The sequence below is a fragment of the Cervus canadensis genome, chromosome 6 (genome assembly GCF_019320065.1).
Source record: "Cervus canadensis isolate Bull #8, Minnesota chromosome 6, ASM1932006v1, whole genome shotgun sequence".
Classification (NCBI taxonomy): Eukaryota; Metazoa; Chordata; class Mammalia; order Artiodactyla; family Cervidae; genus Cervus; species Cervus canadensis.
This window is the reverse complement of record NC_057391.1, coordinates 71,360,329-71,387,064: the sequence shown is the minus strand read 5'-3', so window position 1 is coordinate 71,387,064 and position 26,736 is coordinate 71,360,329. Positions and strand designations below refer to the sequence as shown.

Below are 26,736 nucleotides of genomic sequence, written 5' to 3'. Positions count from 1 at the left end.
TTTTCCCAACACCATTTATTTGTCTTTTCCTCACTGTATTTTCTTGCCTTTTTTGTTAAAGATTAATTGACCATATGCGCATGGGTTTATTTCTGGGCTTTTTGTGTGTGTGTGTGCCACACCACATGGCATGTGGGATTCCAGTTCCCTGACCAGGGATTGAACCACCCCCCTGTCCCCACAGTGGAAGCATAGATTCGCAAATGCTGAACTGCCAGGGAAATCCCTGGGCTCTATTTTGTTCCAGTATCATACACTTGATTACTGTAGCTTCATAGCATAGTTTCAAGTCTGGCAGATGATATATCCAGTTTTATTATTCTTTCTCAGTGTTGCTTTGGCAATCGGGTCTTTTGTGGTTCCATACACATTTTAGGATTATTTGTTCTAGTTTTGTCAAAAATGTCATGGATATTTTGATAGAGATTGCGTTGAATTGATAGATTACTTTGAGTAGTGCTGGTATTTAGGTGGTATTGATTCTTCCAATTCATGAGCACAGTGTATCTTTATATTTATTTGTGTTGTCTTCAATTTCTTTCCTCAGGATCTTATAGTTTTCAGAGTACAGGGTTTTTACCTTCTTGGTTAAATTTATTCCTAAGTATTTTATTATTTTTGATGCAGTTGTATAATAAATAGGGTTGTTTACCTTACTTCTCTTTCTGATGGTTTGTTGTTAGTGTACAGAAATGCAACAGATTCCTATGTTTGAATTTTGTATCCTACAATTTTACTGAATTCATTTGTTAGTTTGAATAGTTTTTTTGTTTGTTTGTTTTGGTGGAATCTTTGGGGTTTTCTACATATAATAACATTTGCAAATAGTAACAGTTTTACTTCTTTTCCAGTTTGGATAACTTTTGTTTTTCTTGCCTAAATGCTGTGGCTAGGACCTCCAATACTGTGTTGAATAAAAGTTGTGAAAGTAGGCATCCTTGTTCCTGATTTTAGAGGAAATGGTGTTAGCTTTCCACCACTGAGCATAATGTTAGCTGTGGGTTTGTAATAGATGGCCTTTATTATGTTGAAGTATGTTCCCTCTATACCCACTTTGTTGAAAGTTTTTCTCATAAATCAATGTTGAATTTTGTTAAGTACTTTTTCTGTATCTATTGAGGTAATCATATGATTTTTATCCATTTTGTTAATGTGATGTCTTATATTGATTGATTTATGGATTTTAAGCCATCCTTGTCTCCCTGGACTGAATCCCTCTTGATCATGTGTATGATCCTTTTAATGCATTATTGAATCCAATTTGCTGTATGATCCTGTTAATGTGTTATTGAATTCAGTTTGCTAATCTTTTGTTGATTTTTTTTTTCAGCTATGTTCATCAATGATATTAGCCTGTAATTTTCTTTTTTGTGTATAGTATCTTTGTCTGGTTTTGGTATCAGAGTAATGCCAGTCTTGTAAAATAAGTTTGGAAATGTCCCTTCCTCTTCAATTTTTTGGACTCGTTTGAGAAAAACAGATATTGACTCTTTTTTAAATGTTTGGTACAATTCACCTGTAAGCTATCTGGAGCTGAACTTTTGTTTTGGGGGAATTTTTTAAATTACTGATTCAATTTTATTACTAGTTATTTGTCTATTCAGATTTTATATTTCTTCCTTGTTCAGTCTTGGAAGATTGTATGTTTTGGTGAATTTATCAGTTTCTTATAGATTTTCTGATCTGTTGGCATATAGTAGTTCATAATATTCTCTTATGATCTTTTATATTTCTGTGATATTGTAAATTTTCCTCTTTCATTTACAATTTTATTTATTTGGGTCCTTTCTCTTTTTTTCCTCAATGAATCTGGCTAAAGAGTTGTCAAATTTGTTTATCTTTTCAAAGAACCAGCTCTTAGTTTCATTGATCTTCTATTTTATTTTAAAATTTTAGTCTCTATTTCATTTATTTCTGGCATGCTCTTTATGATTTCCTTGTTCCAAACAACTTTGGACTTTGCTTGATCTTTTTCTAATTCTTTAAATGTGAATTTAGGTTGTTTATTTGAGATTTTTCTTGTTTATTGAGGTAGGCCTGTATCACTGTGAACTTCTTAGAGCTACTTTTGCTGTGTCCCATAGATTTGGGAAAGTTGTGTTTCCATGTTCACTTGTCTTCAGGAATTTTTTTCATTTTCTCTTTGTTTTTTTCAGTGGCCCATTGATTGTTTAGTAGCATGTTGTTTAGTCTCCACATTTGTGTTTTTTTCCAGTTTTCTTCTTGTAATTGCTTTATAGTTTCATACTGTTGTGGTCATAAAAAATGCTTGATATGATTTCAGTCTTCTTAAAATGATTGAAACTTGGGCTTCCCTGGTGGTCCAGTGGTAATGCCAATGCAGGGCACATGGGTTCAATCCCTTGTCTGGAGAGATTCCACATGCTGAGGGGCAACTAAGCCTGTGCGCCATGACTACTGAGCCCATGCTCTGGAACCTGTGAGCCACAGCTGTTGAGCCCTTGGCTAGAGCCTGTGTTCTTCAACAAGAGAAACCAATGCAATGAGAATCCCTCATTCCAAAATTAGAGAGCAGCCCCCACTCACCACAACTAGAGAAAGCCCATGTGCAGCAACAAACACCAAGCTCAACCCCAAATAATAAATAAATAAAAATTAAAAAAAATAAGTGAATTTGGTAAGGATCTAAGGTTATCAGAGGAGAAGGCAATGGCACCCCACTCTGGTACTCTTACCTGGAAAATCCCATGGACGGAGGAGCCTGGGCCGCAAAGAGTTGGACAGGACTGAGCGACTTCACTTTCACTTTTCACTTTTATGCATTGGAGAAGGAAATGGCAACCCACTCCAGTGTTCTTGCCTGGAGAATCCCAGGGATGGGGTCGCACAGAGTCGGACACGACTGAAGTGACTTAGCAGTAGCAGCAGCAAGGTTATCAGAAAAAGGTTTTATCTCTGTATAACATCAATAGGTACTTCGAAATAAAAATTTGAAAAAAAATTATTGAAGCTTGTTTTGTGACCTATGTGATCTATCCTGGTGGCTTTAACAGACCAGCTGGGGCTGGAGTGGGTGCAGCTCAGAGAAGTCCCTGGGAAGCGCCACACTGAGGCCATCTTAGGAGCATTTCTAGAACTGGTGTGAGTGCAGACCTGGGACAGTACTGGGGCACACCACACCCAAGGCTGCCTTAGTAGGACATCTGGAGCTGGAGCAGGCATGAGGGGTTCCTGGGGGAACCTAAACAATGGCACTTGCCAGTGCCTCTGACCCCAGAGATGGCTGCAGCAGTTCCCTGCCTATTCAGCAGAAGTTCTAGGCTTAGTCATTGATTTCCTTCTAGTACAGTCTAGGTGTGCTGTAAACGGACAGTGTTTTGCTGTGTCACAGGACTGGCCCATTTATGTTTGGGTCCCTCAGCAACATCCCTCCCCACTGTAGGTTGCCATGTGAAGAGGGTATTCCTGTGTCTCCACCTCTTCTCCTGGTTACTGTGGGGTTCTTCTGCGTGCAATTGCTCTCCAGCCAGCCCTCAGGTCTTCGTCAGGAGGAACTGCTCTACATGTAGGTGTAGATTTTACACGGCTCTGGGAGGAGGTGAGCTCAGGGTCTTCCTAGCTGCCATCTTGGACCCCTGCTGGGGATCTGCATTTTAAACAAGTGACCCAGGTAACCCTGAGGATACAGGAAGGTGGGGAAATAATGTTCTCAATTATTCTGCTCTTTTGGTCACCGTCAGTAGGTCTTTCTCTGACTTCCTTCACAATGGGGCTTGCCTGAAGAGATGTATTCAGAGTTCTAGGACTAACTCCAGGTAGGCATGTAATTTCTGTACTACTCCTCCACCCTCTGAGCCTATACATCTCATATCAGGAAACTTGCTCCTTCCACTTTCCTAGGCCTAGGCTCCCTTATATCCAAGAAGTCCTTTGTTCGAAAGACTGCTCTGTTGTTTTAAAGCTGTCAGTTATTGGGAATTTACCAGGTGTCAGGCATGTTACAACTCATCCTTCCTTTTCATGCATTCAACAAACCTGTGGAATAGATTCTTAATATGTTCTTCCCATTTTACAGAGGAGGATCAAAGAGGCCAGGAAAGTGTTCAAGGGCAAACAACTGGAAGTGGTTAGGCTGAAAACCCAACCCAGAACCCACTGACCCCAAACCTGGACTCCATCCTGCTGTGGGCTCTTGTGGCCTGCCCACACAGGCGCCTTTGTGCTGACTCTCCTGTCTCTGGGAGTCCTGAATGCAGATGCCAGAGGCCAGAGCAGAATAATGAGGGATTCTGAGGGAAGCTTGCAGAGTTGGGCCTGGGCACCTGCAGAATTTGGAGGAGACCCAAGGGGAGGTCAGTGCCCTAAGTGTCTGAAACTCACTGAGCTCTGGTCATGAATTCTGGGGGCAGGGGGTTAATGTAAATCTCTCCCTAAGAGGAACTCAAGCACTCAGGGAAGAGTATTCTCATCCTCTGAATGTCCACAAAACTCCCGGTTTCCACCATTCATTTGTCATTTATCATTCATAATAGTTTTCGTAGGTCATTTCTTAGGCATTTGTCTTCTCTACTTGTTTTTCAGTCTCTAATTCGTGTCCGACTCTTTGTGATCCCATGGACTGCAGCACACCAGGCTTCCCTGTCCTCCACTATCTCCTGGAGTTTGCTCAAGTTCATGTCCATTGAGTCAGTGATGCCATCCAACCATCTCATCCTCCTTAAGTAGGGTATAAAGCCTTAGGGAGGTCAGCAGTTCAGAGAGAATAGGGATTAGACTAAAGCAGATCTAGTTTCAACCCTCTGTCCTTACTTTACTAGCTGTATGATATTGGGCATGTTATTTAAACTTTCTGAGTCTTAGTCTTCTCATCTGTTAAATGGGAACATCAGTCATACCTACCTTGTGAGACTGTTTTAAGGATTAAATGAAATAGTGCAGATAGAGGGTTTACAAAAAATTGCTGAATAAATGGTAGTCACAGCCTCCTCCATCTCCTTCCTTCTCATCATCTGAGAGCAAACACCTTCATATGCCTTTGTGTTTCAGGCAGGCTGTTAAAGCACTATTGTTCTTCAGTGTTAATGGGGCATTTTCACAATGATACAAATGCATAAGGTCAAGAAGCATTCTAAAAAAAAAAGTGTTTTATGAAAGAATAAATGTAATGTCGAGTGTCAGAGTAATTTTAAGGTGAAAAAACACTAAAGAAGCTGTCAGTGATGTTCTCTTCCTTGAATGGAATTTTAGACTGATACAGAGTGGGAAGGGCAGAGGGAAGGGAAGGGGTCAGACTGACCTAAGTCTAGAGACGCCAGCAGTAGCAGCATGGAGGACATTCAGAGACCCCAGTGCTTGGAATGTGGGAAATGAATCTGCTGACGGGAGGCATGTATGGACCTATGTGATGTGTCAGGTGACCGGGGTTCCTGTAACTATAAACCTGGAGGACTCACTTCAATTTCTTTATCTGCAAAATGAGGATAAAATCATTGTTTCAGAGCTGGTGTGAAACTGAAGCATTACGTGGACACCTAAGTGATCTATTAACTGTAAAGTGAAAGTGAAAGTGTTAGTCGCTCAGTCGTGTCCAACTCTTTGTGAATCCACCAACTGTAGCCCACCAGACTTCTCTGTCCATGGGATTTTCCAAGCAAGAATGCTGGAGTGGGTTGCATTCCCTTCTCCAAGGGATCTTCCCGACCCCAGGGATCAAAGCTGGGTCTCCTGCTTTGCAGGCAGGCTCTGTACCATCTGAGTCACCAGGAACTACTATTAACTGTAAAGGCGATCTGTAATCTGTTATCCTAGGGGAGCAGTTCTTAGTAAGCTGTGGCTGGTGGATGGAAGAGTGGGTGGGAACAGGCTGAGGAATCCTATGGCCTGGACATGGGCAGAATCTGAAGGAGTGACAAGTGAGTAAAACTGCCTGGATGGATAGGGGGAAAAGTGTAGACCTGTAGAAAGAAGAGGAAAAGGGTGGGGGGGTGGGGGTGGAGATGCAAGAATTCTAGTACATTGGACAACACTGACAAGACCTCAGAAGCTGTATGATCTATTTGGAGAAAATTTTTTCCTGGCTGTAATTCCCAGCAAAGGAGACTGAATACTGGAGAAGACCATTCCTTTCTCCCACTAGGCTCATCAGATCAAGTAGTAAGTAACATATATATGAAAGAAACACCTTCTCTCTGTACACAAAAGACAGGATCTATAGTTTTATAAAAGCCACTATTGCAATGTGCATCACTGGAGTGTTCGTTGATGTGGGTCTAAAGGACAATGTGAGACATTTCTAGTAACTTCCCATGATATGAACAAAGAATTTGAACATGTCAAATACATTTATAAGAAATAAAAAAACAAAATTAGTTTTTTTAAAAATTCTAAACTCTATGGAATCAGTCTTATTAGAATCTGTGGCTTCTTAAGCCATATATGTCTATAACCTATCTCTTTTTTGACCTTATTTCTGGGAATATTACACTGGCAGACCTGTTATTAATAATATGTTATTCTATGCCAAAAGAGGTAAGGAAGTTGCATTTCTGGAATTGCATTTGAGTCATTTGTGAAATTGCACATTACAATTTCCCACCATTTCTAACAGTTCTTCAAGATGTTCTTTCTCAGCTGGGTTTTCAAATTCATGCCAGTGACCTCCAGGGGCTAGTTACTTTTATAGCTCAAGATGGGATTTCTTCAAATCAGAGTTGGGGCTGAGGTCAGGAACGTATATTCTTCACATTGTTTGGTTTCAGTGGATGAAAAACTAGAAGGTCTGCGAGAGATTTGTGTGGAATTTAAGTACCTTCCAGAAGAAGACAGGACAGAAAGTTATTTTACCTGTATATTTGCAAATGTCAAAGACCAAGACTGAAAAAAATAAGGATGACTTGTCAGGAGTTGGCTATACATGCTGACTGCCAGGTGGTTCATTTCAACTGTGGGTCAGAGTAACGTTGTCCTGTGGTCTGGGTGCCCAGGTATTAGGTTAGGTCTATCTTGCAGCTTATGTCCTTGGTCACCTTACTAGAGGCTCTAGTCAAACACATGTCAATAAGGAATAAAGTTATGTAAATATGCACACAGGTGGTCAGGCCTAGAGAAGAACTTGGCAAAAATTCATTCAGCAATATCCCTCTGTTTCTACAACAAGTAAGAAAAGCATCACAGGATAACAGGAGAAAGCGAGGGATTAGCAGGTAGATGGTAGATAGATGACACAGAGCTGGAACTTTTACTCTGTCATATGCACCTGGGTGATCCTACCAAAATATTCTGCCTCCTTTTCTCCATAGGGATCAGAGATGGCCACAGGGATGTTATCTGGATTAAATGAAATAAAGTGAGCCAATTTGTGTAGGCCTGCCCATTGTATTGGGGCTAGAAATAGAAAGATGGCATAAATATTAGGTTCACTTTAATTTCTACAGAAGACCTAATCCTGAAGAGCTCTGTCCAAATTCAACTTTCAAATATCAAGTCTATTTTACAAACCCCGATTTATGAGCAGCTGAGGTAACCTCTAATACATTGCATTAGTAACACCACCATCCCAACTTGTCGCCATCAAATGAAAGTGTTACTGCTGGTGCAATGAACCTTTCCCTTCTCTTTTATTAATTTCATCACTTTAGGATTTCATCTCTTGGATCCTCTTAAAACAGAGCAATTTATACCCATGTAATATGAAGGTACCTGATCCTCTTATACTTTGGAACACATAAGAACATCCCAGAGTCTAAATCCTCCCACCTGCCCTCAGGCTGAGAAGAGAAAGAGTAATGATCCCACACCATTCTGTAGCATGACACTCTTCAGGTCATCTGTAATTCTCCTTCCCCTTTACTCTTTTGCACATCAGCTTTTGCTTTCTTGTCTTCAACAGCATTTATTTACTTAGCCCCTTGGTAGTTTCTTTGCTATAGAAAATCTCTCCCCTTTACCTCTGATCTTTCCAAGTTGAAGCCTTCATGATGTATTTGTTGAGTGCCTGGGTTGTATTAAGTGGGTGCCATGGGCAGGATGCTGCTGTGGTGGGGGGTGCTGCAGATACAAGACGGGCATGGTGCAGTCACAGTGCAGACAGTATTGACAAGTAGGCTGAGCGCTAGGGGAGGCAGTATGCATGTTCTGCTGGACTTTCACAGTCTTCACTTACTTAGGCTCTTGGCTTCTCCAGACAGAGAAGGGCTGAGATGAGAAGATGAGGGAGATGCATCCCATTGGACATGCTTCCCTTTTTCCTATAGCAAAATGCACCAAGTCTTACTCTGACTTTCTTTGATTTTCCAGGTGACATTTAGCTCATCTTGCAAGCTCATCTCATGAATGTAATTATAAATGCTACTAAGATTAATATTATACATCTCATACAACTGAATTATACCAATCCAGAGCTTTAATCCCAAAGGAGGACTGAATGGTGAGGCTTTCAGTCCTTATTGTAGGATATTTGGGAGAGGGAAAAGCTTTTCCATGTTGTTTCATGTGGGTGCTTCCTTAGGTAGGTCATAAGTGAAGTGGAAGTGAAAGACCCTGCTGAAAAAAGGTACGTCCACAGCGCTCGATTTCAGGTGCTATTTGGCCTCGCTAATGGTATTAACTGTTTCAAGAATCCCTTCTTGTTTTAGCCTTAGTTCAGGGGGAGTTGGAATAGTCACCTTGCCCACTCACTGCATTCAGCTAGGCAAGTTTCCATCGCTAAGGTACCATTATCTTTCTTGATCCACAGGGTGAGTCAGAAGGAAATGTCCTCACTCCCATTCATTCTCTTTGCTTAGTATTTCCTGCAGTGAGGTTTCCTTGAGTGATAAACAGCTTCTGTTGGTGTTTGAGGGTCTTTAAAAAGAGAACATGTTGTTCTGGTGAGTGGAATGACTTCTGAAGGAAGCATCACAGCAAACAGGGAGCTCTAGTTCCCGGAGTTGAGCAGAAGCTCTTTTCACAGGTGGCAGGAGGCTTTAAGGTGGGGCTTGTCTGCAGGAGATACAATGTTCTGACATTCAAGCCATCTTTATTTCCAATTGATTGCAGCCATGGTGCGGAAGAAAACAGTCTTGAGCTCTCACTGGCCTGGATTCAAGTTCTTCTCAGCCATTGACTGGCCATTTTCTCAATCATAAAATGGGGCTAGTTAATAACAGAGTTGACACAGAGGCTTGTTGTAGAATGAAACAATATGTATAGAAAGTGGAAAGTGAAAGTCGCTCAGTCAAGTCCAACTCTTTGCGACCCCATGGACTACACAGTCCATGGAATTGTCTAGGCCAGAATACTGGAGTGGGTAGCTGTTCCCTTCTCCAGGGGCTCTTCCTATCCCAGGGATCGAACCCAGGTCTCCTACCTTGCAGGCGGATTCTTCACCAGCTGAGCCATGAGGGAAGCCCATAGAAGGTGGAGCATGGCTAAATGCCCAGTAAGTGGTAGCTGTTTATGAAAGCATTGTTGCTACTGGGTTCTTTTCTTACTATGCATGACTTCAGGTAGCTGATATAAGCTCTGTGAGCCTCTCTCTGTTACCCCATCTGAGAAGCGGGGTCAATGAGGATTAAATGAGATGCTGTGCAAGCACTTAACACACTTTCTGGCATGATGCAGATACTTAATAGATGTCAGTTTTCTTAACTGTTCCATAATCTTTGTCTCCTCATTGGCCCATGCATGACTGGAATTCCTTCATAATAATTTTCATTCTGGGGTATCTGTTGACAAGTACTAACAAATGGAACTGATTAAAAAAAAAAAACCATCCTTTAAAATTTTCTCCTTAAAGTGAAATGAAGGAAAAAGCACATGGGTATTAGATACTGGAGAAATACCTAGGAAAAGGAACAGGGGAGCAAAGGCTGGCAAAGATAAGCATTTTGTCTTCTACCATCCTCCACAGGGTGGATCTTGCCAGCTATACACTCTCCTGTCTAAACTTCTCAGCCTCAAGGACAAGGAAACTCTGCCCTACAACTTGAGAGAATCCAGGAGTCCAAGCTTTAATGAAACTTGGAGGTGGGGAGAGTACAAATTTTTGATAACCATTGTTTATAAAGTAGGTGACTCTCCATATTTGGAGCGTGTCTCCACCACCTGTGGACTTGACTCTTACAAGCCCAGAGCACACTAGCGTCCCTCTAGGTTATTTTTGATTAAATCCCAGCACTTAAGTCTGCAAAAGTTTCCTTCGATATGCCCCTTTGGTCTTCCTGCATCTGAGATCTGGAGCTGCAACTGCATCAAGAACCGTGTCCGTTTGCCACGGGTATAGATATTAATGACTTATGGATTTTTAGTCTGTATTCTGTGGGATACTGCCGGATGGGGTGGGTGAGAAGCGTGTAGGGGACCGTTCAGACCTGGGAAACTGGAACTACCACCAGGGGGCGCTCGCCTGCGGAGAGAGTTTGACCGAGGCGCCACCGGGGACCGGGGCCGCCTCGGCAGAGAAGTACAGTACCACCTCTCCGCCCCGGATCCCCTGGGCTTCCTTGCAGTAGGTGAGCTTAAGGAGCTTCCCGGGATCTTGCTCTAGCGCGAGACGAACTTCCCAGTCAGCCCTTGAGAGATGAGAACCCTTCCCCCCCACCCCCGCCACCTCCCGACCCGTGCCGCGAGGCTTCGCCTCTCCGGGGGCACTTGCCGCTGGGGACTGGGCAAATCCAACGCCTCGCTTAAAGAGGCAGAGTTCTCTATTTAATGACACCGAAGCATACAGCTCCTCTCGGACTCAACGTGGCTCAGAGTGTGGGGAGTCGCCCGTCAATGCGAGGCCCCTAGCCCGGCAGCTTCAGTTTTCGGCATCACCTGTTAGGAATGCACAATCGCAGGCCCAGGCCCCAGATCTCCCGAATCCAAGACCTGGGAGGGGCGCCGTGTGTGCCTGGTCGCCCCCTGAGAGTGACAGTGGGGCGCTGGACGGTGACAGCCCCTGCCCTGGGGCTTCCCACTTCGCTCAGGTGAGCGTGGATAGCGAGGCAGGCAGCCCGGGTCCTCCTGCGATCTCCTGGCCGCAGGCTAGGTGGTCACGTGGGCTCTCGGCATCTCCACCCCTCCCCGCCCCCCGCCGCCTCGCGTCTATAAGAGGAAGGAGCGGCTCCTAGTTAAGTCGTTCGTGATCTTTGCAGTGTGTCGGACTGCTGGCCCTTCGGATATCCACTCCCCGGCCCCTGCTGCTAGGCCGCTGCGAGCGCGGAGGCTTCGAGAGACGCCTCTGGAAACTTGCAGAGCAGATAAGGGGCGGCGGGAACCCGACCATAGGGGGACCATCCTGGGCTGCGACTGGCATCCGGTGCTGCGGGTGCAGGCGGGCGTTTGGGTCTGGGCTGCGCGGGGTGCGCTAGCTCTCCGTTTGCGGGGTGCCCCAGCCGCGTGCGGGGCACAGAACTAGTCCGGGGAAAGCACGTGCCGCGGGTTAGCGATTGCTAGGCTGGTGTGCACACGGAAGGTAAGTGCCTCTTCTCTCCAGGTGTGATTTAATAGCCTGATTTAATGTTTGAAATCCAACGGTGGGAAAACAGTAATATTGAGAACAATAAAAGACACCCCCTAATCCGCCCCCCTCCCTCGAAAATTACTGGAAACAGACATTTCATGTTTTGACTAAATATTTTCATTCAAGAGACTGGCGTATTAACTAATGAGTTTGTGCCTGTAAGCTCCGGGTTCATTGTGCTAATAGACGTTTTCGAAGGAAAAACCTCTATATTCTCTAGGAATTTCCCGACCGTGGATGAAATGGTGACAGGAAAGTTGACCAGGGCACTTCATGCTTGAGTTTTGTGGGCCTGGGAAGACGTACATGTATCAGGCAGGTAGCTAGTACTTTTAAATGTATTTAACTGGGAAACCTTAGTCATACCAGAAAAGCAGATTTAACTTCTTTGCTGGCGGATGGAGCGAGATTGAGATCACCTAGACTGTTTCATGTGCTGACCTGGAACCCCGCCGCTGTTGTCTTAACCCGTTGTTTCCCCGTCCCTGCCTAATTAATGTTGGATATTAAATTAAGGGAATATTATTTTTGTGAAAAACAAAACTTTGGATTTGGGTGAATATTTAGGAAAATAAGGTTGACTTAATTTTACTAGCTTCATAAAAAACAGCTTTGTGCTTTGTGTTGGCACACACTTTTGAGGAAAGATTGTATTTTGTTAGGTTTCTAGTATTTACATAGGCATTCCATTGGGAATTTTTATTTTTGTTTTAAGTTTCCAGACTCACAGTAGCTGTTTTCCTTTGTGTTTGGGAAAGAGGTTTGTTATTTAAAAAATGAACATGTGGAAAGATTTGTGCTGTGGTTATTGTAAAAAGTAAATGTACTGTGACTATGAAAAAAACATTGTACACTTATTCTTTGGCTTTTGTCTTTGTCCTGCAGAAAAACCTATGTTTCTGCCTACATTCTAGAAGAGGGGAAAATGTTTGGATCTGTTTATCAACAGGTGGTAAAGCGTAAAACTTAGGATTTCATTTTATGTTCAAGCTTTTTTTTTTTAAATTTGAGTTACAGAACCATTTTTATTTCAAAAGTTGCCAGTCTCCTGTAACATTTAAGACATACAAGTCTCTGAAGTCAATTTAAAAAACGTTTAGGACATCTTTCATAGAGGGATACAAATGAATCATACCACCATTTACATTTCTCAATTTATAAAATGGAATACATAGATTTAGTAGATTCAACCCTTCAAAATATAATTAGCACTTGATATGTCTATTTTTAAGAATATTACACCACAGTTTTCTACACATGTGTGTCCAACAGGTAATTCAAGATACATCTTTTAATAATTTAAAATGTTTTGAATCATTTCACATAATATCTATAAATAATAATAGGATACTGAAGGCTGAACTTGAACAATTTACTGGCACGTTTTTTGGTAATTACATTTAGAATCCTTGAGAAATGTATACTTGAATTTTAGACTTCATCATTCAGCATCAAGCACAGTTTTATACATATAGCATTTTTTGAAAAGTCAAGCTTATTACAGTATAATTTACATAGAGTAAAATCTGGCCTCTTCAGGTATATCACACTCTGAATCTTGACATTTGCACACAGTCGTATAATCCCCTCCATGATCAAGGCATGGAACCCTTCCATCAACCCCAGAAGTGCCCTTTGTAGTTGACCCTCTCCACTCAACCCCAACCTCTGGAAATCACTATCTGTTTGCTGACTATATCGTGTTGCTCTTTAATATATTCTTAGTCAGAAATAATTGTTGTCCTTTGCTTTTCTCAAAAGAAAACCTCAGTTCTCCTCCTTTTTTGAGGATGAGCCAGGTTGTCATATTTTTGTTTTAATTCTGTCCCCTTGGGATAAATTGAAGCAAAGACAAAACTATTTTGAAAATGGGAAACCAGAGACTTGGACTACATGTTAAATTTATATTGGGCTAATAGATTTAATTCTTAGCAAATTCGGATCCCATCGTGGTATAAGCCTTTGGTTACAGTGTGCATCATTCGTTATTCTGAACTGAAATACAAGGCCATTTAAAACATTTATTACTTATGTAATATTAATAGAATATATGGTTTTTTATAACCTTGCCTTTAAAAGATACTTTTATTATATTTGAGATTAAGAAAGTTACTTGAAATTACATATTATCAAATAGTGAGAAGCATAAGAATTGAAAATGACAATTTGTAGTCATTTAAAATAAAATATAGAGTGATTGAGACTACATAGGTTAAAATATTTAATAATCTCCCTAATAGGAGCTGAGGTCTGTGCCTAATTTATTTGTAGATGTCAGTTTTTTTCTTTTCTTTGCCCATGTCGTGAAATTTAGATTTTTCTGTAGGACATAGATATAACATCTTTTATAAACCAATATTTGTTTCCTGTTTAATACATAATTCATTTCAGTAAGCAGGAGCCTATAATTGCTAGGCACTCCTAATAAAGATATGTCAGATTGATGTCGTTTTCCTTTTTCCTTGGTGTTGTGAAAAACAAGAGCCTGTCTTTTAAATGTGCATACAACTTACCTTTCGGAGAACTACATTGGCAGTGACCAGCATACGCAGACTGGCAAGTTTATCAAAACCAGCAAACTGGGTAGTTGGCATTTCTGACTGGAACAGTTACAGCTCTTGATAATAGTTAAGGGCTTTACGAAGGGAATCTTTTGCAGGTGTCCTTGAGAGAGGACAGAAGAATGGGGGTCACCTGGAAAGACAAATCACCGGACTCTCATTCCCACAAAGCAGGACTGCAGTTCTGTTGGAATGTTGTGTGCTCTGCTCTCAGACCCTGGACTGGCAGGAGAGTTGCATGTGCTCAGCTCTGCAGCGGTCGCGCCCTTTTGAATGTCCTCACCCGCAGCTCTCCTCCACCCGCCTCCAGATACTTTAACATGGTTCGCTTTCCTAAAAGGGGAGCATTGGCACTGACAGTTGGTACTGGGAAGGAGCAGACTTGATGATGAAGGAGAAGGCTGATGGGCTTGCCCTCCACAGTCCCACCCCCACCCTGACAGTGTCATGACCGTGGGGCTGAGGCTTTGTCCTCTTCCTGTATTCAAGCCCTCAAAATCCTATCTCCTGTCCAACTCAGTAGGCTACGGGGGAAATTAGTTTTCTCATTTTGGAAAATACCTGTACATGGTCTTAAGAGTTGCATGTGAGTCAATTATTAATGATGATTGCATGATGATTTTAGAGTGTTTTTTATTTCTAATATTAAACTGGGAGCGTTAATATTTTTCTTTGGGAAAGATACAGTTAAGGCTAATGATTGGCAAGTAGCCACCTATACACATCAAGGACACTTGACACCTAAAACATACTTTTTAAATTCCTTCCATTGTCTGCTTTTTTTTTTCCCATTTATTTATATTAGTTGGAGGCTAATTACTTTACAATATTGTAGTGGTTTTTGCCATACATTGATATGAATCAGCCATGGATTTACATGTGTTCCCCATTCTGAACCCCCCTCCCACCTCCCTCCCCATCCCATCCCTCTGGGTCATCCCAGTGCACCAGCCCTGAGCACTTGTCTCATGCATCAAACCTGGACTGGCGATCTGTTTCACAATTGATAATATACATGTTTCAATGCTATTCTCTCAGGTCATCCCACCCTCGCCTTCTCCCACAGAGTCCAAAAGTCTGTTCTATACATCTGTGTCTCTTTTTCTGTCTTGCATATAGGGTTATTGTTACCATCTTTCTAAATTCCATATATATGCATTAGTATACTGTATTGGTGTTTATCTTTCTGGCTTACTTCACTCTGTATAATGGGCTCAGTTTCATCCATCTCATTAGAACTGATTCAAATGTATTCTTTTTAATGGCTGAGTAATATTCCATGATATATATGTACCGCAGCCTTCTTATCCATTCGTCTGCTGATGGGCATCTAGGTTGCTTCCATGTCCTGGCTATTGTAAACAGTGCTGTGATGAACATTGGGGTGCATGTGTCTCTTTCAGATCTGGTTTCCCTGGTGTGTACACCCAGGAATGGGATTGCTGTGTTGTATGGCAGTTCTATTTCCAGTTTTCTAAGGAATCTCCACACTGTTCTCCATAGTGGCTGTACTAGTTTGCATTCCCACCAACAGTGTAAGAGGGTTCCCTTTTCTCCACACCCTCTCCAACATTTATTGCTTGTAGATTTTTGGATAGCAGCCATCCTGACTGGCGTGAAATGGTACCTCATTGTGGTTTTGATTTGCATTTCTCTAATCATGAGTGATGTTGAGCATCTTTTCATGTGTGTGTTAGCCATCTGTATGTCTTCTTTGGAGAAAAGTCTGTTTAGTTCTTTGGCCCATTTTTTGATTGGGTCATTTATTTTTCTGGAATTGAGCTGCAGGAGTTGCTTGTATATTTTTGAGATTAATTCTTTGTTGCTTCGTTTGCTACCATTGTCTGCTTTGTGAATGTGAGTTTATGACTTCTGCAGGCACAGATGTGGGTGTTAGTGCTGAATGCTTGGACAAGTGTGATGGGCAGACTGGAAAATACAGCATAGGAGCATGTGGTATTTTGTGTCCCACGCAGGCTACTTGCAGCTCAGCTTTTTGGACAGTGACAGTGGACTGTCAGGAAGGTAAGAGAATTAGGAGGCAGAAATCTTCAGGGTGGCCAGAAGGGCATCTGAATCTAAATCGTCTCTAAGTCCTGTCTAACACTCTAAGCATATTCAGTGGCGTACCGATAGACTGACCTGATCCTCTTGGATATGTAATGACACCTTGTGGGACGCTCTCACGTACATCATTTCGCTTCATCCTCTAAGCACTGTGAGAAGGGGGAAACCCGTGTGAGGTCCCCGTTTTTACTGAAGATGTGGGAACTCGGAGTTTATGTGATTTGTCTAAGGTCACCTGGCCTTCAGGCACAGCTGGGCATTGGGCCCAGTGTTCTGCTCTGTCCTCTGGACAAGAATATATATAAAAACAGGCCTGGTGGTGACTGCCTTCTGATTTTTTTTTTTTAACCAGACTTAATAGGCACTTTGATAAAAATCAGCCTACTCTTTCTAGAGTGTCTTTGTGCCATTTCTAGGGCCTGACCTTTTCTTTGCCAAGGTATCACTGTCAATATTTGGATTTTTAAAAACTTTTTAAAAATTTAAAAAATTATTTTTTAGTTTAAGAGCTGTAGTGCATTCCCCAGCTAGTACGTTAGAACACTGTATAATCCCATGTGTACAAAAAGCTTTCGTGCTGGACACAGATGTGACCTGAGAGGGCTCCACACAGGTGTGTGTGCTGGAGGAGTGTGTGAGAGAGAACTTTGGGCAGAAGACAAGGGCTGTTCATCATGAAGGATATGGGCCACCTGTTTTAGGCCATAGTGAGGAATTAAAGCCAGCACGCAAAGAAATGATTACTTACTGATTTGGGATGTCCGGGTACACATTCTTTTGTTGGCCTGGTGAAATTCTACACCTGCCAGGCCCAGCAATTAAGGTGTTTAGAGACTGTTTTTCCTTGACCACCACCAGAGCTTGTGGTCACAGAGGCAATGCTTAGATGTTCAAACCAATGTGTCGGGAAAATCCAGTTCATACATCGTTGTAGAAATTTATTCTTTTGGGAATTCTTTCCTTCAGTCAGTTTATATTCCTGGTTTAGAGCAGAACTGCTTAAATGACCACAGGTTGTTTATTCACTTTTCTAGACCTCCAGTGGAGAAGACTTTCCTTTTGCTACCTGTTCTCTTGTGTCCCAGGTCTCCTGCAGTGATTTAAATTCATCACCCTTTGTTGTGTCTTTGCTTAAGAAGGAAAAAACCCTTTGCATTGGCTACCAAGTTATTAGTTACCAAAGACTCCAGTGACAAATAGTTGTCATGTGAATCTGGATAATTTAAAACGTACCCAACCAAAACCCAGCACATCCTTGTAAGCACTGTCCAGCAACCAGCTATCACATTAATTATCATGGTACTGGGGTGTGTGTGGAAATCCCAGAGAAGTTGGTGGATATGTATAAAACCCGTATTTTCTAAACAAAGTTGCTGTGGTGTCCGTTTGATTGCCTGGATGAATCTTCTGGCATTTGCTGTTTTGCGGTATGCATCTGACAGGTTATTTCAGCATTTCTGGGTTGAGAGTGAACATTTCAGTTGTAGGTGAAAAAGTTCAATGGGATTGATTCTTTGCTCTTGAGATAGAAGTCATTTTCATTTTAAATGGCGTTTTCTCTTTCAAACTGGATAATGGGGAGTATTATTTCAAGTTCATGGGTTTCCTTGCTACTATTCATCACTTTGTGTTCGTAGAAACTTGATGGTTTTAAGAGGCCTAATGAAAGGAAAAGATAGCCTTGGTTTTCTGATAGTTTAGTGGGTTGGCTTTCCTGAGTTACTTAAGCTGAAATGCCAAATACATTTCTTTTGGGCAATGTAAAGTTGAGGCAACATGAAAGTCAGTCCAACCTTGATTGGCCAAAATGTTCAGAGAATGATTTTTTTGTTTAAACAATTTAATTGGTTTTTAAAAGTTGAGTATTATGTTGAAGCCTGTTTTCAAATTCTTATTTTAAAATATACTGCTTTTCTGCTTAATTTCTTGAATATAATTTGATCTTCATTTGATGATTGAGAGTGTTGAACTTATCCTTATGTAAGTTTACTGTGAGTAGTGTTCTGTATAAGAAATAGGCTTACCCAGAGGCTCAGCAGTAAAGAATCTGCCTGCAAGGCAGAAGATGTGGGTTGGCTCCCTGGGTCGGGAAGATCCTCTGGAGAAGGAAATGGCAACCCACTCCAGGATTCTTGCCTGAGAAATCCCATGGACAGAGAGGAGTCTGGTGGGCTATAGTCCATGGGGTTGCAAATGAGGTGGACATGACTTAATGACTAAATAACTGTATAAGAAAGTTGGGGTACTCACCATGGTGATCACACCAAACTTTGGATATGCTTTTTTAAAATTATTATTAAATTGTGTAAGCCATCTTGTTTTAAGTTCAAGAAATAAAAATTTAATACTGTAAATCAACTGTGTGCATGCATGCTAAGTCACTTCAGTCGTGTCCAACTCTTTGGGACCCTGTGAACTGTAGCCCACCAGGCTCCTCTGTCCATGGAATTTTCCAGGCAAAAATACTGGAGTGGGTTGCCATTTTCTTCTCCATAGGATCTTCCAGACCCAGGGATTGAATCCAAGTCTCATGTCTTCTGCATTGGCAGGTGGATTCTTTACCACTAGAACCACCTAGGAAGCCCAAATCAGCTATACTTCAATATTGCTTCTAGATTGCATTATGAATACATATAATTTTTATACATATTACCTTAAGTATTTTGTTCTCAATCGTATACTGTTTAAGTTGTGTTTTAAAATATTTAAAATGTCTTTTGATTAAATACTTGGCCACATAAGATGCTCAGATCATTTAGCAAAAATAATGCACTAAAATACAGTCACTGAGGTACAGTATGGAAAACATAAGCACAGTGAGCAGGTGTATGTGTAGGTGGATTGAAATGGGAGAGGTGTTTTTAGGACAAATGGAGGGATAAAAAGCCTCCTAACAGTACTGTCAATTTTGGAGCTGACATCTAAAGGCTACCAGTGACCTAATTACCAACTCCTGTATTCAGTCGCTTACTCTAACAGGTTATTTCCATGGTTCTATAAATGTTTTCAAGGATCTCTATTAAAGACCTTCCTTGATAGACACAATGTGGTGTAAACATCAGTGGAATATTATTCAGCCTTAAAAAAGAAATTCTGACACTTGTGTCAACATGGGTGAACCTTGAGGGCATTAGGCTTGGTGAAATAAGCCAGTCACAAAAGAACGAATACTGTATGATTCTTCTTATGTGAGGTACTAAACAGTTTAAATCTGTACAGACAGATGGAGAAGGCAATGGCAACCCACTCCAGTACTCTTGCCTGGAGAATCTCATGGACAGAGAGCCTGGTAGGCTACAGCCCATGGGGTCACAAAGAGTCAGACATGACTGAAGTGACTTAGCACATACAGAGAGAAGTAGAATGGTGGTTGCCAAGGAGCTGGGGGAGGGAGGAATGGGGAAGTTGTTTAACATGTGTAGAGCCTTAGTTTTGCAAGATGAAGAGTTCTAGAGATTGGTTGCATGACAAAGAGAATGTATTTTACATTACTGAACTGTAAACTTAGAAATAGTTAAGGTGGTAAGCTTGATGTGTATTTTACTACAGCTTTTTAAAGTTTGGAAATTGCTAGTTTTGACAATAATTAGCATTATGCTTTATCCTTCATATTTTCTTTTAGGAATAGGGGTTATATACGTTGACTGGGAATCTAAGTAGTTGAAATATGGAATCCTGGGCTCATGATTGATAAATACACATAGATATTTTTTAAAGCTTCCTTGATCTTATATTCATCTTCAGCTACCATTCTCTTTCCAGCCCCTTGTGGTCAGTCCGTGTTGATTGGAAGTGGTAGCACCTTTGTATTAGTTCCTTGTCATTTGACCTGGTCTGCCTGCCTCCCTTACTGGGCACCATGGCTCCTTGAAGGCAGGGTGCATGTCTTGGGACTCCTTTAGATCCTCTGTATCTGCTTAATACCATGCCTACTGAAAGTGCTCCATCTTTGATTAATACTCTTTACTGGCTTAAAGTATATATTTTTGACACATTTCTTCATTTTTTCCTTGTTTTTAATCTGCACCAAGTGGGATCTTAGTTCCCTGACCACAGATCAAACCTGTGCTGCCTGCATTGAGAATGTGGAGTCTTAACCACTGGACTGCCAGGGAGGTTTCTTCATATTCTTTTCTTACAATAGATATTTATAGCATTCTATTGGATGGTGACTAAAATATAGTGTGTGCTTTCAGGGAGCTTAAAACCTAATTGTACGTACTTCTTACTCTCCCACTCCACTGTTACCACTTCCAAGAAGGATTCAGTGTAGTTCTCATGTAACAGGGGTGCTAGTTTGAAAAAAGTGTTAAGGCATAGAATGCCAACCACTTCACAATGGACTCTGTGTATTTCTTATGGACGTGGCAGGTTTTCTGTAGGAAAATGAGGGAGGTTAGAGTGGAGTGATGAGTTGGGGCAACATAGTGGAATGCCTTGACCGTTAGAAGAGCATGGCTTAGAAGAGGCTGGTGGGGAGCAGAGGGCTGCTCAGAGCTGAGTTTTTAAGAATGTTAATCTGGGGCCCTGCTGCTGCTAAGTCGCTTCAGTCGTGTCTGACCCTGTGTGACCCCATAGATGGCAGCCCACCAGGGGCCCTGGAGAGAGCTAATTGGAGTCTAGGAGCAGTGAAGAACCTATTTAAGATGCACAGGTAAGAAGTAGCAAGAGCTTGCTCCAATGGTGGCAAAAGACTTAATGGGGAAAGGCATAAGGGAGAGAAAAACTCATGATGGGTTTGATGAAAGGCAGCTGGATGAAGGGGAGAAGACAGATAACTGTAATGGGCTTTGTCATTAACACAAATAGGAAATGAGTGGCTTGGGGGAGGAAAATGATGAATTTTTCCATGGATATTGTACCAGTTGGGCTTCCCAGGTGGCATTAACGGTAAAGAACCCGCCTGCCAATGCTACAGATTTAAGAGGCTCAGGTTCCATCTCTGGGTCACGAAGATCCCCTGGAGGAGGGCATGGCAACCCACTCCAGTATTCCTGCCATGGACAGAGGAGCCTGGAGGGCTATAGTCCATAGGGTCGCAAAGAGTTGGACATGACTAACGATTTAGCATGCATGCATGTATTGTACCATTAGCTAGTGCTCTATAACAAATTGTCGTCAAGTTTAGCAACTTAAAACAACAAACATCTCACGTGGTTTCTGAGAGGAATCCAGAAGCAGTTTAGCTAGGATATTGTCCAGGGCTGCAGTCACCTGACTGTTAGACTGGGGCTTTAGTTCCATACTGGCTGTTGGCAAGAGGCCACTGGAGGGCTACTTGAGTGCCCTCACAATATGGCAGGTAGCTTTCCCGCAGAATGAGTGATCCAAGAGAGCAAGCCAGAGGCTGCAGTGCCTTTTACATCCTACTCATGGAAGCGCATGCCATCCATTCTGCCATAATTTATTCTAGAAGGGCGTCACTAAATGTAGCCCATACTCAAAGGGGAGGTTAGGCACCATCTTTTGAAGGGAAGAGTGTTGAGGACTGTGGATATTTTTTTAGAACCACCACAGATATATTGTTTTGATGACAAATGGAGTGAGCATTCAAAGGAAAATGTCAGGAAGAAGGAATTGGGAGCTTTAGAGAGCCAAGCCGCCTGCATATGGAGGTAGGTGCCAGCTGGAGCTGAAAATACTGAAAGTGGAGAACTTCCCTAGGCAAATTTCTTAATGATCTCTCTCCACCAGTCTCATTATTAAAGGTCATTGTTCCCTTCCCCAAATTATATTATTCCAGATATTTTAACTTTTTTTTTAAAGTTTCCATTTTTAATTTCTTGTATTATTTTGTTTTTTCTCCAAGCTTCTTATCATGAAAAATCTGTTATAGAAAAGTTGAAAGACTAGTATAATGTTCATATATTCACTATCTGGAATCAGTAATTATCAGCATTCTGATTTATTTGCCTGCTTTATCTATCTATCCATCTGAATATTTTTCTGAACTACTTATTGAGTGACATTCTTTGGTAAAGGGTTTCCCCCTCTATCTTGGGATAAACTACAGGTCCTCTTAAGAAGGCAGAGTACAGGTTTCTTTTCTTCTAATTACTAATTATCAGAGTGAGGACCTGATGTAACAGTCACTTGCAATGGTAGCAGATGATTTTATTTGAACATCAGTATGGACTCATAGTCCAAAGCATATGTAATTTTGCTATCTATTCCCAAATATCCATGGAAGTTGTGCCATTTTGCATTCTCACCAACAGTGTAGAAGCCAGTCCATGTTTTTTTCCATAACCTTGCCAAGAGAGTCTGTTGTAAAACATTTGAGTTTTTGGCAAACATCAGCGAGAAATGGTATTTTGGTACAGTTTAATTTGTATCTCTTTATTGAACAAAGTTGAACATCTTTTTATGTGTTTTAAGAGCCATTTGCCTTCCTTTTTATGTGTTCTTTTTTTGTGTTTTTTGCCTATTTTTCTAATGAAGTTTGGGTTTTTTTAAATCTTAATTTAAGAGCTCTCTCTATATACCAGAGACATTAACCCTTTGTTTCTAATATGAGTTAGGAGTATTTTTTTTTCCAACTTTTCATTAACATTTTGAGTTATGGTGTTTTTAAAAATTAATTTTTAGTGGAATATAGTTGATTTACAAGGTTGTGTTAGTTTCTACTATACAGCAAAGTGGATCAGTTATACAAATACACATTCAGTCTTTTTAAAAATTCTATTCCCATGTAAGTCAGTATGAAGTATCGAGTAGAGTTCCCAGTGCTATACAGTAGGTTCTTATTGTTACCTGTTTTATATATAGTAATGTATATATGTCAGTCCCTCTCCCAATTTATCCTTCCCCCTTGATAACCATAAGTTTTCTACATCGTTCACTCTATTTCTGTTTTGTAAATAGATTTATTTGTACCTTTTTTAGATTCCACATATATGTGATATCATATGAAAAAATATGAAATGCTTCAAAATTTGCATGTCATGCATGCACAGGAGCCATGCAAATCTCTGTATTATTCCGGTTTTTAGTATATATGCTGCCAAAGTGAGCACTGACTTATGCTGATTTTATGACATGCAGATATTTACTTTCATGAGTTTATGTACTTTTATGCACATCTTTTAGTTGCATCTGGATTTTGAGTCATAGTTAAGGTTTCCCCTACACCCGTATTATAAGGGGGTTTATCTACACTTTCTTCTAGTACCTGTGCAGCCCCCTCTTCCTCTCCCCATTCCTGTCTTACCCCCTCTCCCTTCTGCCTCCCTCTCCTTTCTCTTTCCAATTCTCTCTTAACACTTAGAGTTTATTCTGGCATACATTTCTTTTTTCAATGATTATTCTGTGTTCCAGTGTTTTTGTAGTGATTTGAGATATCACCTTGATCATATGACAAATTTCCAAAAACTTTTGACTTTTAAAATTTGCTGTTTTGGGATTTTCTATTCTGTTGCATAGCAGTGTGTCCAGTCAGGAGAAAAACTACACAGTAGGTTCAACAGAAGTCTAATATAAGAATTACCAACTGTGATGGGAGATTAAGTGTAAGAAGTAAGAAACTCTATAAGGCACCCAAGAGCCGAGGTAGAGTACCCATAGAAGAACAAACTTTGGGGAGTGAGGGTGTTCGGACCTCCTTGGAAAAGATGGTTTGGCCACTAAAATGTTCACTGGTTTACCTGGACAGAAGTGGTCTGGAGTTGCAGGTGGGGAGCAGGCAATCAGCATCTGGTGGTGTGGGCGTGCCCTGGAAATCCAGTTGCCCGCCAGAGCAGATGGCCTTCAGAGCATGCAGGTGCTGGTGATGAAGCTTGCACAGGGAACAACTTCTCTCACTCCTCAGGCCATAGTCTGAACAGGTCATTGCAGAAAGGTTCTTGCCGTGCCAGGGCTACAAGTTTGCGATAAGATCTCGTTCTGGACTAGCACAGGCTCCACTGGCTGTTCTCACCCACAATGTCAGCCTCTGCCCCTGCCAGAAATCACAGCGGCCTCTTCCACCTGCAGTCCCTGCAGTGCCCTCTACCGAGAATTCTTAGCACTGGGCTCAGTTTAAATACTTGAAGGAATTCCATTGCCATAGAACATATATTGGGTATATTGAAGAGTGCTTTAGAAGGTGAGAGGCAATAAATTGATCATTGACAGGTGCACTGGCGTATGTATTCCTTTTTTATCATTGGCTATTCATAATACATTTGAAGATCTGTTAATGCTTGTCATGCTTACTGATCTATCCTTTGAGGTAGGTTTTTTTATTTTTCTGTAAGAATTTAAAAATGAATTTATCTACTTCTATGGGAAAAAAAACTGGTTGGCATTTTTATTTAATCCTATATTTTTTAAGTTTGTTTTTTTTTTTTCCCCGCAGAGATTGAACCCAGGCCACAGCACTGAGAGCCCAAAGTCCTAACCACTAGGCTACCAGGGAACTCCCTGTGTTTTTTAATTTTTAAAAGTATTTTATATTAAATTCTCATGGTGGAAAATTCTTATAGTTAACAACAAAAGTTTTATGGAAGTGAATGAAGAAGAAAATGAATGCCATGCCTTTTTTTTTTTATGTGTTGACTATTTTTTTTTTCATTTATTTTTATTAGTTGGAGGCTAATTACTTTACAATATTGTAGTGGTTTTGTCATACATTGACATGAATCAGCCATGGATTTACATGTGTTCCCCATCCTGATCCCCCCTCCCACCTCCCTCTCCACCCGATTCCTCTGGGTCTTCCCAGTGCCCCAGGCCCGAGCACTTGTCTCATGCATGCAGCCTGGGCTGGTGATCTGTTTCACCCTAAATAATATACATGTTTCGATGCTGTTCTCTAGAAACATCCCACCCTCGCCTTCTCCCACAGAGTCCAAAAGTCTGTTCTGTACATGTGTGTCTCTTTTTATGTTTTGCATATAGGGTTATCGTTACCATCTTTCTAAATTCTGTATATATGCATTAGTATACTGTAATGGTCTTTATCTTTCTGGCTTACTTCACTCTGTATAATGGGCTCCAGTTTCATCCATCTCATTAGAACTGATTCAAATGAATTCTTTTTAACAGCTGAGTAATATTCCATGGTGTATATGTACCACAGCTTCCTTATCCATTCGTCTGCTGATGGGCATCTAGGTTGCTTCCATGTCCTGGCTATTATAAATAGTGCTGCGATGAACATTGGGGTGCATGTGTCTCTTTCAGATCTGGTTTCCTCGGTGTGTGTGCCCAGAAGTGGGATCACTGGGTCATATGGCAGTTCTATTTCCAGTTTTTTAAGAAATCTCCACACTGTTCTCCATAGCAGCTGTACTAGTTTGCATTCCCACCAACAGTGTAAGAGGGTTCCCTTTTCTCCACACCCTCTCCAGCATTTATTGCTTGTAGACTTTTGGATAGCAGCCATCCTGACTGAATGCCATGCCTTTTATTCCTACCCCTCTGAGGTTGTGTGTATATTTTTCAGGATGTATTTCTAGGTCCATATGTGTATATAATAAAAATGTGTCAACCTTTTTCACAGTATGCTTGTACCTGTAACTTAGAAATGTCTTTTCTTTTTTCTTTACAGCCATACCTGTCCATGACTCTGAGAACATTATAATGTCCTTTTGTGCCTCTTCTCACAAGGGGTTTCCCTAGCTGTTACCTTCTCAAGACATGGATGTCAAAAACTCACCATCTAGCCTTAACTCTCCTGTCTCCTACAACTGCGGTCAATCCATCCTACCCCTGGAGCCAGGTCCCATATATTTACCTTCCTCCTATGTAGAGAGCCGCCATGAATACTCAGCCATGACATTCTATAGCCCTGCTGTGATGAATTACAGTATTCCCAATAACTCGGAAGATGGGCCTGGCCGACAGACCACAAGCCCAAATGTATTGTGGCCAACTCCTGGACACCTCTCTCCTTTAGCCATCCATTGCCAGTCGTCACTTCTGTATGCAGAACCTCAAAAGAGTCCTTGGTGTGAAACCAGATCATTAGAACACACCTTACCTGTGAACAGGTAAATCCAGTCTTCATTCTGAATTATATTATGGCCGATATTCAGATTGCTTTATGATTTAGTGAGAAGAAAGATATGTGTTATGCAAGGTCTTCATTATCACATAGAGCACCTAAAACATCTGATGTTCTGAATTCTAGGATGTCTATTCTGCTATTCTAGTCCTTACTAAAAAGTTGAGCGTTTAGATCTGTGTTGTGGGGGAGAATTCACGTCATGACTGTCTTTGGAAAATATTTAACTTAAATCACTTTCTTCTTGAAGTGATTTGAGTTTGAAAAAGGAATTTTTACTTTCAAGTTAGATCCATCCTATCTTGAAGTGAAATCACAACTTAGTGTTCACGACAAATTATGTCCAAGATAAAAGTAACCATCGATATTACAACTTGATGAAATACTAGACAGGTGAAAAGACAAACATTGGTACAAATTTTTAAACAGTGAACTAAATAATATTTTATAAAGATTGACGGGAAACTAAATGTGGACTTTAGTTGAACATTCTTAAACTCTAAGTGCAAGGTAACATAATGGATTATTTGCATTCAATTTGTTATACACATACACGTATATATTTTGTGCTATGTGGCCTGTGGGATCTTACTTCCCCAACCAGGGATTGAACTCGGATAGTTTTAATGATAATCATGGCTATGGAGGGCAGAGGTGGTATAGGGGGAAGCATGAGG

General features: G+C 41.2%; 1 protein-coding gene and 1 non-coding gene across 2 annotated transcripts in view; one reads left to right on the top strand and one right to left on the bottom strand.

The window, feature by feature from the left end:
- Positions 1 to 11,090: 11,090 nt before the first annotated feature.
- The window catches only part of ESR2 (estrogen receptor 2), a 59,024-nt gene continuing 43,378 nt past the window's right edge, over positions 11,091 to 26,736 (top strand). Inside the window, exons 1-2 of the mRNA XM_043472264.1 lie at positions 11,091 to 11,398; positions 25,604 to 26,045. Of these exons, the coding sequence (XP_043328199.1) occupies positions 25,693 to 26,045 (353 nt within the window). The 5' untranslated portion in view covers positions 11,091 to 11,398; positions 25,604 to 25,692. The remainder of the gene's footprint in view (positions 11,399 to 25,603; positions 26,046 to 26,736) is intronic.
- LOC122444430 lies at positions 22,987 to 23,090 on the bottom strand. The gene has a single exon (XR_006270267.1). It is a non-coding gene; the product is annotated as a U6 spliceosomal RNA (small nuclear RNA).